General features: G+C 33.0%; 1 protein-coding gene across 6 annotated transcripts; it reads left to right on the forward strand.

The window, feature by feature from the left end:
* The first annotated feature begins 4,882 nt into the window (after nt 1–4,882).
* LOC133790827 (uncharacterized) lies at nt 4,883–12,857 on the forward strand. 6 transcript variants are annotated; one of them, XM_062228617.1, is made up of 4 exons: nt 4,883–7,259; nt 7,883–8,655; nt 9,900–10,208; nt 12,290–12,857. In XM_062228617.1, exons 1-2 carry the CDS (start codon nt 5,090–5,092, stop codon nt 8,554–8,556), a joined length of 2,844 nt encoding a protein of 947 aa, XP_062084601.1. In that variant the 5' UTR covers nt 4,883–5,089; the 3' UTR covers nt 8,557–8,655; nt 9,900–10,208; nt 12,290–12,857. The 6 variants fall into 6 exon arrangements, with proteins under 6 accessions (XP_062084601.1, XP_062084602.1, XP_062084599.1 ...); XM_062228618.1 differs by lacking the exon at nt 12,290–12,857 and adding an exon at nt 11,301–11,385; XM_062228615.1 differs by lacking the exon at nt 12,290–12,857 and adding an exon at nt 11,295–11,379.
* The last annotated feature ends 1,463 nt before the right edge of the window (nt 12,858–14,320 follow it).

Here is a 14,320-nt window from a genome sequence, read left to right on the forward strand (position 1 = left end):
AACTATAATAGAAATTACAAAATAAATTAAATACATACTTGAAAATGCTCTTGAAAAACACCAAAATAGAAGAGAGAATGATAGAGAGAAAATGGTAAGAAAACAACTGCTAAAGTTTTACAATGTCATTTTTATTGGCCTACTATCTTTCATGATACATATGTTTATTGTAAAGCTTGTGAACGTTGTCAAAAGTTAGGAAGTTTAACTAAAAGAAACATGATGCCTTTAAATCCTATTCTTATTATTAACATATTTGATGTTTGGGCATTGATTTTATGGGACCATTTCCTAACTCTTTTAGTAATCTTTATATTCTTGTTGGAGTTGATTATGTGTCTAAATAGGTTGAAGCTATTGCATGCCACAATAATGACCACAAAGTTGTACTTTGGTTTTTGAAAGAAAATATATTTTCCCGTTTTGGTTCACCACGTGCTATCATTAGTGATAACGGTACACACTTTTGTAATAAGCCATTTGAACATTTGATGAAACAATATGGCATTACACATAAAGTCTCAACACCATATCACCCACAAACTAGTAGTCAAGTCGAAGTGTCTAATAGGGAAGTTAAGCACATTTTAGAAAAAACTGTGAATCCAACTAGGAAAGATTGGTCCTTAAGACTCACTGATGCATTATGGATGTATCGTACCGTATACAAAACGCCCATTGGCATGTCACCCTACAGACTTGTGTATGGGAAAGCATGTCACTTACTTGTTGAGTTAGAACATAGAGCATTTTTGGCTATTAAGCAATTAAATTTTTCTTTAGACAATGTAGGTGAGAAACGAAAGCTTCAACTAAATGAACTAGACGAAATTAGGAATGATGCATATAACTATTCAAAAAAGTATAAGGATCATATGAAATTTTACCATGATAAAACTATTTTGAGAAAAGATTTTTCTCTAGGTCAGAAAGTCCTTTTATACAACTCTCGTTTGCATTTATTCCCGGGAAAGTTACGCTCTAGGTGGTCCGATCCTTATATTGTTTGAGTTGTTTTTCCACATGGAGCTATCGAAATTGAAAATCTGAACAATGGTGATATTTTTAAAGTTAATAGACAAAAATTAAAACCATTTTTAGAATTAAAACCCAATGAAGTTGATGAAATCCTCCTTGAGGATCCTATTTACCAAGTTATTTTATTGTTTGAAATTACTCTTGGTAACTTATGTGTTTATTTGTGTGTGCTTGTTTTCATGTTTACTTTTGTGTGTTATACTTTTTGTTAAGTGTTTCCTACTCTCTTGACGATGCACCACGATGAGATACAACAATTTTAAACTCTAACCTCTGGTAAATTTTAATTTATATTTATATTTTAACACATTGAGGACAATGCTTAAATTAAGTTTAGGGGTAGCGAGTTTAATGGTTGTTTACCGTTCATTATGTTGAATATGACGGTAAAATTGTGTTAAGTTTGTTTTGAAAATATATATTGTTTTATTGTGTTTTGTATTGTTTTGTTTTAAACAAAAAAAATATTATTAAATTAAAAAAAATTGGTGATATTTTTCATTTTCAATGATAAAAATCTTGATTGAGTTTGAGTTTAATTCTTTTAAAAATATGAATAATTTTTAAGCTTTGTCTTGAATTATTGGGTCAATTTTGCTTGTAACAGAAATTACATTTTTCATAACAAGAACACTCTTATTTCCTATAAGTTTAAGTGAAAAATAATTCTAATGAAAACCTCTTTTTTTAAAAGCGAAATTGACAATTTAATTAATTACATAAGCTTAACTTTTATTCATAACAATTTTTTAGACTTATTTTCATTGTGCAATTTTCTAGAAAATCATTTTTATATCACCAATTAAAAAAATAAAAAATGTGTGTTGTAAATTTTCTTTTGCTTGAGGATTGCAAAACTTTAAGTTTGAGGGTGTGATAACTCTACAAAATAGAGTTATTTTACCATATATTTTATGTTAAGTGTTGCTTAGCCTTTGATTATTTAAGTAAATTATTAAGTTTTTAAGTAATTTTTAATTTATTTGTCTTATTATAATTTGTTAGATTTTTATATGTTTTTATAGATATTTTATTATAATATATTGTAGTTTAATTATTTGTAATTAATACTGTTAAGTTAGAAGCAAAAATATGCAATTTTGAGCTTAAATGTTTAAGTAAATTAAGTTTTAATTAATATTTTCATGAAACTTATGTTGTATATTTTATTATTGAAAATATTTATTTTTAATTTAATTTATATTTATTTTTGTAGATAATTTGTTGCATTTTTGCTCTTAAAAAGCAAGAAAAATGAAGGAAAAATTGGCATTTTCAAGGATAAGAAAGGAAGAAGATGGCATTTTTCCAAGTGCCCAAACCTCCAAGGCCCAAAGAGGCCTGCCCAGCCCAGCTGCCTCATGTGAGCCCAGGCCTGCTCCAGCTTCCAGCCGTGCACCACAAACCATCAAATCCGGCCCACCAGCCACCAGTTGCTGCTCTTGGGCCGCCCACCAGCTAGGCCCACTCGGGCCTCCTGCCCAGCCGAAGACCCAGGCCCACTCAGGCCTCCTCCATGCCAACCAACCCCTTCGGCCCATCAGCTCACCGGCCATCCCCCACGGGCCCACGCTCAGATCCGGCCCACCTGCCACCCAACCACTTTCTTCGCTACCATTTCCCTTCTTGAGCCCATCAAATGCACATTGTCCCTAAAATGCCATTTTTACCCATTTTTTCTACAATATTATACCCAAAAATCATCATCACTCCTACAATTTATCCTTATTTGCCATATTATAAATAATTTATTTAATCTAATCAATTTAATTATTTTAAATTGATTATTTTAATAATATCATTTTGGCTATAAATATGGGATTTCAAGACCATTTTTAGGGTGCTTAATTTTTGGTTACCATCTTCTTTTCTACCATTCTCTCTTTCATTTTGGTGTTTTTCAAGAGCATTTTCAAGTATGTATTTTATTTATTTTGTAATTTCTATTCTAGTTATGTACTTCTAATCTTTTTTATAAGATTATTAAGATCATGATGAATCAACTTGTAACTAGATACTATTTATGTTGTATGTTGATTTCCCTTGTAATGCAACAAAGTTTATGTATTTTTATTCTTCATATATGTCTGTTATCTTTAATATCTCATATTTTGGATTGTTAGATAATATTGCACTTTGTTCTTCATTTTGCAAAACATAATATTTTTTGTGTAAGATGTGTCATTAAATTGTACACATCCAATGCTTAGAACAAAAATATTATGTTTTGCCTTATAAATAATGTTATTTGATTTTTTTTTTTTCATTAGGTTGATTCACATTAAATACTTTAAAATTATACTTTTTTGAAAAGTGAAGAAAAATCCTATCTTTTTAGAAATAATTTGTTCTTAAAAGTATAAATTTATTTGGAAAATGATAGTTTGCCTTATTTTAACTATCACTAAAACTTGGGAATCAATATACTAATAAGTATTATTAAACTTACATTCTATGGATTCTAGTGTCTTAATAATCTTTCCTTTTAACACTTATTTTCAAATCATTATTGATTTATTTGTATTATCTTAAATAGCTTTATTTTAAATCTTTTAGTTTATGTTCATGACATTAAATCTCATCAATATTTGGAGCTAGGTTAGAATTTATTAATTTTGGTTTCAAATAATTTTCTTTTTTATTTTAGACAACTCATTTGGGTTCGATCTCGTGCTTACACGGACACTATATTTCATATACGATTCGTGCTCTTGCGAGTTATAAATTTTTAAAACATACCCATTTTTGGTCCATCAGCCACTAAGGGCAAAATCGTCATTTCCCGCCTATCTCGTTAATTATAATTAATGCTCTCCAATTCCCGTTATTCTCAATATTCTCAAATGCTAATAAATCATATCTCATTACCCTTTAATTCCTGGTAATGTTCTAATCACCAAATTACACCGAGACTCACTCCGAGCCTCAAAATTAACCCCATTATGATCAAACCGCTAACTTGCATTCAAAGATCGTCTCATGTCGAATAACTCGAACAAATCCACATTATAATGTGGCGTCATCAATAATCACCAACATGCATGCAAATATACAAATATGCCCTCAACATGCCAAATTACCAAAATACTCTTATAACGAAATGTGGACCCACATGCATGTATTTATCACCATATAATAATATAATTCACATAAATATGCATATAATCATTTATGTCATTTTTATTATTATATTTATTTATTACTATTAAATACTAGATTTTTTTTATCTTATTATTTTTTTATTAATTTTTTTATATATTTTTAATAAATATCAAATCAACATTAATTTTTGAATCACTTATTACAATTATGCATAAGAGATTAGTGCTAAATATTATGTAAAATATAACTCATACTAAATTTTACAAAGGGAATTTACTCATTTGGTACCATATGTTTTTGCAAAGTATCATTTTGGTATCTCTGTTTTCAATAATGCTCATATGGTACACTGTATTTTAAAATTATATATATTTGATACCCTAGACTCAGATTTGATAGATAAAATTTTATCAATATGATCAAACTGTCATCAGTTATTTGTAATTAAGTAATTAAATTTAAATTTGGAACTTACATAATTGACAGCAGTTTGATTAAATTGATAAAATTTTATTAATTAAATTTGAGTTTAGGGTACCAAATATATACGATTTAAAATACAGGATACCATATAAGCATTATTGAAAATAGAGAGTACCAAAATAATATTTTGTAAAAACACATAGTAGTAAATGGTTACCTACCCTTTTACAAATATAGCATAATATTTACATGTTCTTAAAATATTTGTTTTCGTTAAATATCTATAGCTAAACAGTTTATTCCATACCCCTAACCAAAAATGAGAACGGCTATTCCATAATTGCAACCAGTACAATTCCTCTTTAATTTCATTCTTATCACCATTACCACTGTTTGTACCTTAGTAGGACCAGTTTCTCGGTAGGGTTTAGAGGAGATTTTCCCTCCCATGGCAAGACAGTTCTCTTAGAGGAATTTTTTTTCGCTTTATTTTCAGTCATCCGTGTTTGTTTTCCTCTTCTTTATAATGGAAAACATAATCTCAGGCTTGAAAATTTCGGAGTGGAAGCAGCACAGTCTCTGCAAGGCCTACGATGAGATTCAGTCTCAAGCTTCTTCTATCGTCATGTTCTGTCTTCAATGGAAGGACTTAGACACCCAACTCACGTCGACTAGGAAATTGGTTGAAACCGAACTAGAACAACTCATGAAGCGGGAGAAGGGTGTGACTTCAAGAGAGAAGGAATTGGAGGCCAGAGGGTTTCAGTTGAACTCAAGCTTTGCGTTGAAAGAAGCCCAATTGGCTGAAATTCAAAGATTGATCGAAGAAGGTTCGAAACTGATTGAAGAGAATCGCGAAGAGCTTAATGTTAAACAGAGGCAATATGCTGCGATTCAGACGTCTATTGCGATGAATGAGAGGGAGTTTGATCAAGTACGGAGTCTTATTAAAGAGGGAGAGGAGAAGTTGGATTCTGTAAAAAATTGTATCGAAAAGGAAAAGAAGAAATTGGAGGCCATAGGGTCTCTTGCGTCGAAAGAAACCCAATTGGCTGAAATTGAAAATTTGATTGAAGAACAATCTAAGGTGATTGAATCGCATTTGCAACATGTCGATTCGCTCAAGTCTTTGATTGAAGAGAATCGCGAAGAGCTTGATGTTAAGGAGAAGCAATATGCTGCGATTCAGATATCCATTGCGGACAAAGAGATGGAGCTTGATCATTTACAGGGTTGTATTGAAGATGGAGAGGAGACGTTTGCTAGTATAAGTAACCGTATCAAAAAAGGAGAGGAGAAATTGGAGGGTTTAGAGGAAATAATAAGAGAAAAATCTGAAGAAGTTGAGTCTAACAAGAAGGAAATCTACTTGATTCGAAAGACTCTGAGGGGTTACAAAGATGATATTGCTTTGAATGATAGGAAATTTAATGCCATTAGAAGATCTCTCGAGGAACATAAGAAGAATATTGCGGTAAGAGAAGAGCAACTTAAAACTTGTTTAAGTTCCATTGAAGATTGTGATAAAATGATCAAAGTGAAGGAGGAAAAGCTCAATTCAATTCAAAACTCGATAGGGGAATGCTCAACCGAACTCGAGTTGAAAGAGAAAAGGCTTGGTTTTCTTACAAAAGATGTTGAGTTGAAAGAGAATAGGCTTGATTTGCTTACAAAAGATGTTGAGTTGAAAGAGAAAAGGCTTGCTTTGCTTACAAAAGATGTTGAGTTGAAAGAGAAAAGGCTTGATTTGCTTACAAAGGATGTTGAGTTGAAAGAGATGAATATTGATCGGCTGAAAAGAATACTCGACGAGAGTGCTGAAAAGTATGTGATGAAGGAGAGAGATTTTAAAACTTTTTCAGAGAAGCTTGAGTTGAGAGTAAGGTTTTGCGAATCGAAATTTGGGGAAGTTAGTGCACTTGAAAAGAAGGTGTATGCTTGCCTCAAAGAAGTTGAATTCAAAGAAGAAAAGCTCGGGGCGCTCCAAAAATTTGTTGATGAGCATTCCCTAGAGTTGAGGAAGATAGAGATGGAGCTAGAGAAAAGAGTCATAGAGTTCGAATTAAGGGAAAGAGAATTTGAATCGACGAAAGAATTAACTGAACTGAGAGCACAAGAAAAAACTTATATCTTTCCTTCCCAAGTTACGAGTAAGCCATCTGAAAACACCCACATCAACAATGCAATTCCTCTAACTGCAAATAATGAATTCTCCATCCCAAAGTCAGGAGAAGATTTGCAGCTGTTTTTGAATCGACATTTGAAACGGCATGATTTGCTATGCAATGAAATTTCTACTGCTCTTCAAGCTTCGTTGGATCCTGCAAAGTGGGTCTTAGATGCAATGAATGGTTTTTACCCTTCAAACTCGAGTGGGGAAGGTACAGAGATGTTCGATGTTCATATTGTTAGGAGAAGCTGCATTCTTTTGTTGGAACAGTTTATGGAAGCTTCACCACAGATTGGCCCTAAAGTGAGAGAAGAAGCACTGAAGTTGGCAAGAGATTGGAAGGATAAGATGATACTGGCAAATGAGAATTTTTTGGAAGTGTTGGGATTTTTGCAGCTTTTAGCTAGCTATAGATTGGCATTTGCCTTTGATCAGAATGAGATTCGCCCTCTTTTTGATATTGTTGATAAGCACAGACAGGCATCTGAATTAAGTCGATCGCTTTCCCCTCCTCATTACGCACCTGGTAAGCACTTTTGTGTTAACAATTAACATATAGTTTATGTGCTATATAAAAAATGGTAGTGCTTCAGATAAATATACATATATATATATATATATATATATGACGTTTTCCCCAAAAAAAATTATTGAGTAAAATATTCTCAAGTTAAAGTAGAATTCTATGCCATCCTATGAGGAGGTTTTAAGAGATCTCCTATTGAAGTTAAAAAGTTATCTGCCAGTAATACATTTGAACATTTTAGAGAGATTCTAATGTATATTAGTTTTTTTTTAATTAGTGTATATTAGTTGTATTTGTATATATTGATTGTACTCCATTGAAATCCTGTAATAACTTTATTACTAATTTACTCACTCATTTTGCATGCCTACTGTTATTGCCCGTATTTTGTGCTAATTTTCATTCTGTTTGTATATTACTTGACTAGTGTCATCGTTGGTGTTACTGTATAGATTGTGAAAGAGTGTAGTGATCATCAAGTGTCAAAATTGGTTAATTGCTAACATGTCCACACATTATTAACAACTTAGAACATATCATTTGAGAAATTTTGCTATTGTGTGTACGCTTGTTTTTTTATTATTATTCTGAATGCTTAGCGAGAAACTTCTATCTTTCCACAGTGAAAATCGAGCTGGCAGAAGATTCTTTAGCCAATAATGTGACTTCAAATATTCAGTTAATGGAGCAAGCAGAAAATTCTTTGGCCAATGTTGTGACTTCAAATCTTCAGTCAATCAAGCAAGTAGAAACATCATCAGCCAATTTTGTGACTTCAAATCTTCAGTCAATCAAGCAAGTAGAAACTTCATCAGCCAATTTTGTGACTTCAAATCTTCAGTTAAGTTCTTTGCAAAATAACATTCCAGCACCTCTTCCAACGTCACCTGATTCAGCAAAAATTGTCTTGGATAAAAACTTTATCCAAGGGTCTATTTCTGAACATGGGAAAGGAGGAGATCTAGGTTTTAAGGCAAAAAGAACTTCTTTTAATGATTTTAGAAAGAAGAAGAGGAAGCTTGAAGACAACCAAAATGGTTCTACACAAGACAAGCGGGCCAAGGGATGGCAGCATAATAATAATAAGGGACAGCGGTTCCAAAAACCTTCATGCATATACTGCAAGAAACGTCATCATGGTGAATGTCGTGCGCACATTAGGGCATGCTTCAATTGCAATCAGGAGGGACATATGAAGAGAGACTGTCCGCTGTTGAAGTCTGAACCCAACGGAGACTGGCCATTCTTTAATTGCAATCAGGAGGGGCATATGATGAGAGACTGTCCACAGTTGTAGTCTTAACCCAGGAGAGACTGACCAAAGAAGAATCATGCATTTGTTCTGGGTTGAGTGTCCTCTTACCCGAGACTGAGGCTAGCCCATTTGTTGACTCAGGTTACATTTCTATCACTTTACTTTTAAGTAAATTGATTCTGGTGCTACACATTCTTTACATATGCTAGTTTTGTGGGAAGGATAGATAAGCCTTCCGAAGAATTTCCTGAGATGTTGGAATCGGTGTTATGGTCTTGAGAGGTACTGTATTCGAGTAGGTGGTTGCAAGCAGAGCCGACCTCATTCCCCCAAATATGAAGGCTCTTATATATATTTAAAAATATTTTAAAGTTCTTTTTTATTTATAATATAAAGTTTCTTTTTTATATTATTTTCAATTTCTCACATTAGGTAGTGTCTATTTTTTTAAGTTGCAACTGCTTAAAAAAATGAGTAATTTTTCTTCAAGGTCTTTTTTTTCCAATATTAAGTGATATTTGTCTAGTTTCATAGAAAAACAGCACTCGTATATTAATAGATATATTATATATTTTTATATAAACTAACAACTATCTCTTTATTTATACAATAACAACCAATAAAGTTAATTTCTCATTAATATGCAAATTACAGTTGTTTATGTTTACAGAATAAATTTTCCCTTAAATTCTATTTTGATTTTTTTTAATGTCTTAGTTTAATTTGTTTTTGTTGTAATTTTATTTATAATATTTGACCTTATCAAATAACTGTAAAGTTCTAATTATTTTTATATAAATATTATTGTTAAAAAAATTTGAATTTTTTCTTTAAAAAAAAAGACTTATTCTAATATTTTAGTTTTTTTTTTTTTGAAGACTTTTGGTTTGTATGTAATATACAGTAAAACCAAAATGTAGTAGTGTTAGGAATACTATATAACTTAGGTATTAACATAATAGATATGTAGTTAAAAATATTTTGACTTTTAACAAAGTGTCTATGTTGGCGTGTTATTAATAAGAGCACTTCGCGGCTGGCGAAAGAGCCCTCAAAATACCCTTCCTTCAGGTTCTTCAGTGTACAGAAAAAGTACAGCAGACTACAGTAACAATGCTACATCTAGCAAGCACTGTTTGCCTTCAAAAATATTTTATTAATTTCTTGCTGTGTCCTCCCCCATTCCCTTGCTTTGGCTCCAAACTTAGAAGCTCTTTGACCCTTGTTTGTCGACCATACTTGGGAGAATTTTTTTTCTTCCCACTTTAGTATTCTTCTCTAGCTTTAATCCACAATTAGCTATGGCGTAAAGAGGATTGTTGATTCACTTAATGAGTTGAGCTTTTGACTCAGCTTCAATAAAGATTACGATGATTTTTGTACAGGGCTTCGATGACCTCGATGTTGTAGTGAAAGCCAAGCTTTGTTTGGAATGGTTCTTGGTTTGCACCTTCACTCTCTTCAACCCACGATCTACTCTATTGCATCGTTGGACCTTTCCAAGATATCTCTTCTCATAGCCCCCAAGCCTCCAATCCTGATTCTGCCACCTTGTCTTGGACTTTGAAGCAAGATTGGCTGCTCAAGCATCGCACTAAGATTCCTGCCATCGTTGCTACTCTCTTCTCCTTTGATTGCGTCTCTAGCGATCCTGCTCAATGGCGTCAACTTTGCTCCGATCTTGATAATCTCATGTATGGTTTCTTTCACCTAATTCTATGAGAGAAATTGTTATGAGTTTTGTGTTTGCTTGAGAGCGATGATTCATGTGTGAAACATTAGATTGATACTTGTGGTTGTTGATTCTCATTCAAAAGGCTGGTAGATGTAGTTTCATGCCTTTTTTTGTATTCTTCGTTTTTGTGTTTATCTATTTGTACACACATTTTGCATATGTTTGGAAAAAAAGGGGAATTTGATGAAATGGGAAATGTATTTGATATAGATGGCATAACTTAAGATCGAATGCTCGCTCTTCACAGGCATGCTTTTTCCATCTTTTATAAATATGTATGTATTTATATGTAGGGGTGCTCATTCGATCCAACATTTTTACTCCTAGCCAATCCAATCCAATTAAAGGTTGGATGTTGTAAATCATCATCCAGTCCAATCCAATTTGGCCTAAAATTCTAGTCCAATTCAATTTGGCCTAAAAATCCAATTGTTTGGATTGGATCAGTTATTTTATTTTTGAACCTAAATTTTAATATTAAATAAATTAACAAGTAAAAAAAATACAAAATACTAGACACTATGCAGTAATAATACTAAATTAAGTCGTTATAATTGTCACATTAAGTCTTTGAAATATTAAGTTTACAACATTAAGTTCATTAAATTTTTATTGCTAATGTGTCAACTAATAACTAAAGTGTTATAATAACATAACATGAAAACAATAATAATAATATCTCCAAAGTGCTAAAAGCTAAGAAAAAAGATAAGAAAATTAAATATGTTTATAATTAATATGATATATATAAAAAGAATATAATTTTTTTTAATTGTAATTGGATTGGATCGGTTCCTAATCGGATTTTCATAGTTTCATCCGTCATCCAATTCAATTAAGATCTAATTTTACAATTCCAATCCAATTATTAATTGTAATTGGATTGGTTTGGAATGGTTCGGGGTTTGGAATGGTTTGGGGTGATTGGATTGGATCCTGAGCACTCCTATTTCCATGTGTGTGTATCTAAATGTATTTATCTTTTTAGGAAAATATAGAAAGGAAAGAAAGAGAATAGTTTTTTATTGATTTGAATTGTACATAGGTGCAGATTGGGCAGCATATATGGGGCAAAGGATTCAAACGACAAGTTGTAGTTCAATTGAGTTGCAAGTTCGCTATTGTTTCAAGGCAAGCCTCTTTAACATGGATTTTGGTCAAAATAGTGATAATGATTTAGAATCTATGAATCATATACTTTAGTGAATGAGATCAAAACTATAAATAAATTCTTTTCAAGCTCATTTGTCTTTGAGGTACTGCAATAATATAGCGCCCACAACCCATTTGACGAAAAAGCTCCAATTGTGTTTTGTATTGCTGTTAAGTTTCTAACTTCATTGTGTATATTCCTCTATGATGTGGTTGATATCAGAAATTTTTCTCTTGTATACACTCTTGCTGGATGTGATTATATATACACGAGTGTGATTTGTTTGGGGATTGAATGATTGTTAGATAGAATGGATCATGGTAGGTGTGGTAAGGCCGGAGGGTATGAAGATCTTCATTTTCGTGTGGTGATATTTAGCTGTGTTTATATTGGCATTAATTTTATTTGTTTTAGTGAACTACAAAATTTGACTCTGGTTTTGCTTTTTAGTGTCATTTGCCCTCATGTATTTTTGGGTGTTATGAAACAACCAAGCGTTGATTAGTTGTTGATTGTTGGGTATGGTGTGATGTGATGTGAAACTAAGGAATTGAAAGAGTTTGTGAAGACCTTAAAACTAACATTAAAAGAAAAATATGTTGATGTATTCTGAGCTGAAATTGGTCTTTATTTGAAGAAACTGTTAGGTGGGGGTTGATATTATGTAGTATTCATTAGGTTTTTTATTTTTAATTGTGAATAGTAAGCTAGCTGTATGGAAAATAACTAGATTCTTTACTTTTGTATATATGGATTTGGATATAAATATATCTTAGTGGGTTAGCAAATTGTTTTCTATTTGAAGAAGCTATAAGGTGCTGTGTGATATTATGTAGATTATCGTATTTGGATTGAATCTTGGCATAAAATCACATCGTATTTTGCAGGGGAAGGCTCTTGTTGCTCTGGCGATTGAAGACATGAAAAGGCAGTATGTCGTGGCTAAGAAGTATCTTGAAGATGTATTGCAGTCAGTCAGCTCTTGCACCATCATAGTTAATACATATATGTTGTGATGAAGAATGTGAGAATCTGCTCTCATCTGTTTAAAAACTGTAAATATGGTGCGTGCCCTTTGGTTCTCCGAGCCTTTTGAGCCTTTTCCGGCAAGGATTGATATTTGATGACCATCATAGAATCGTTTTGGGTTTATTCAGTGATCTACTACAAAAACATGGTCATAGATTTGAGGAATTCAGACGGCTTCCCAGTTTACTATATTAGTAATCTCTTCATTTTTTTTTCCTGATACAAGTAGTAGGTTTATTTGTAGATATATATATAATATAGTGTGTATATATATCTTTATATCATTTTGCGATATAACTTTGGTTTTAGAAGTAGTATAGACTATAGCTAAACCACTAACAGGTGATTACATATTGAAGTGTATATATGTAAGTTAACATTAGATGTGCATGTATATTGTATATAGTTTATATTGCCTTTCTTGTATATGAACCCAAGTTTTATTTAGCTCAAATATTTTCATGTATGCCACTCAAGAAAAAAAAAATTGAACTCAAACATTGCTCACTGCTATTGAGACCCACTCCTCGTTGGTTGTGTCTCAACTCGTCCCTAACGGTTAGCCCCTCACTAAGTGTTGTTCGTGCAGATGTGATGTGCGTGTGTCAGGTGGTGTGTGTGCAGATAGGTGCACGACAGGCGACGTGTGCGTGTGTCAGCCAGTGTGCGCACACGCCTGGGTGTGGAGTGTGGTGGAGGGAAACACCATGGGCAAAAATAATCTCACTTAGGTGGAGTGTGGCTGAAAGGGCTTCCTGGTGGTAGGATATGACCTTGATTAAGGGTCATATGTCTCCCAAGCATAATTCATATATGTTCTTAGCTAGGATATGACCTTTATGAAGGGTTATATGTCTCCCAAGCAAATTTATATATGTTCTTAGCTGATGGATAATTTCCAGTTATGTTCTTTAGTGGTGGTGGCTACGACCATGGGAGAAGTCGTTGGCCTTAGTTAGAAAATAGTGTCTGAGTAATGTAGGGATGTTTCTAAGCATTTTGCTAAAGCGATTTAAGTACCTTAGGTTTGGGCGTCATTGGGCGCCAAACACATGTACATGAGTGTGCTTGATGCTCATGGCCTTTATGAACGGAGAAGACATGACGATTATTCACAGTTACTAACAATAATCAAGAATGCCACGTGGTGTTCTAGGATTTGTTGGGGGAGCAAATCATACAATGCTTAAGCAAAGTGCTTAGTGGTGTGACATGTGGCTACTGAGAGTGATTTAGGTTGGCTTAAGGAGTTGTTGCACGTTGGTTGGTCCAACAACACACCTAAGCAGTATGGGTTGTCAATCGTTGTATTTATTATTGCTTAGGCACCTAAGGCATCAGTGTGTGATGTCATGTGCATAAACATTGTGCTTCTTTAATATTTGTGTTGAACACAAAGTTTGGGAAGGGTTCCGTAAAGTGTGTGCCTTTGTTGTGTGCGTTCATATACTTGTGTGTGATTGCCATTTACTTGATAGTTGGGTAAGCATTGAGTGATTGATTAGTGAGAGTCATGACCTTCGAGTGTGCATTGTTGCATGTGTTGCTTGGCTGACTAGGTCGGAAACTTAGGCCATCACAGGTGAAAATTTATAGTGAAGGTTTGACCCAGTGACACCAACCATCCTCTTGCAAACCAGCATCTTTAGATATAAGATTAAAAGAAAAGATTATTAAAGCCCATATACATATGTTAACGTATTTTTGAAGTGCTCTTGAACACCTAATTTTTTATATTTAATGATTTCTCCATCAAGATCAATTATTCTTGTCTTGAAATCAATTTTATGGAGTTAAAATGAATCACACATACTCTTCCCCTGCCTTTACCTCACCCAAACTTGAATGTGACATATGACCACTGTTGTCTGTGTTTTTACCACCCGACA

This window comes from Humulus lupulus, chromosome 7, assembly GCF_963169125.1.
Source record: "Humulus lupulus chromosome 7, drHumLupu1.1, whole genome shotgun sequence".
Classification (NCBI taxonomy): Eukaryota; Viridiplantae; Streptophyta; class Magnoliopsida; order Rosales; family Cannabaceae; genus Humulus; species Humulus lupulus.

Excerpts from the sequence above, each read along its gene's own strand:
- LOC133790827 (XM_062228617.1), top strand. The coding sequence starts at position 5,090 with ATGGAAAACATAATCTCAGGCTTGAAAATTTCGGAGTGGAAGCAGCAC. Across the intron at positions 7,260-7,882 it reads CCCTCCTCATTACGCACCTG|TGAAAATCGAGCTGGCAGAA; the intron begins GTAAGCACTTTT and ends ATCTTTCCACAG.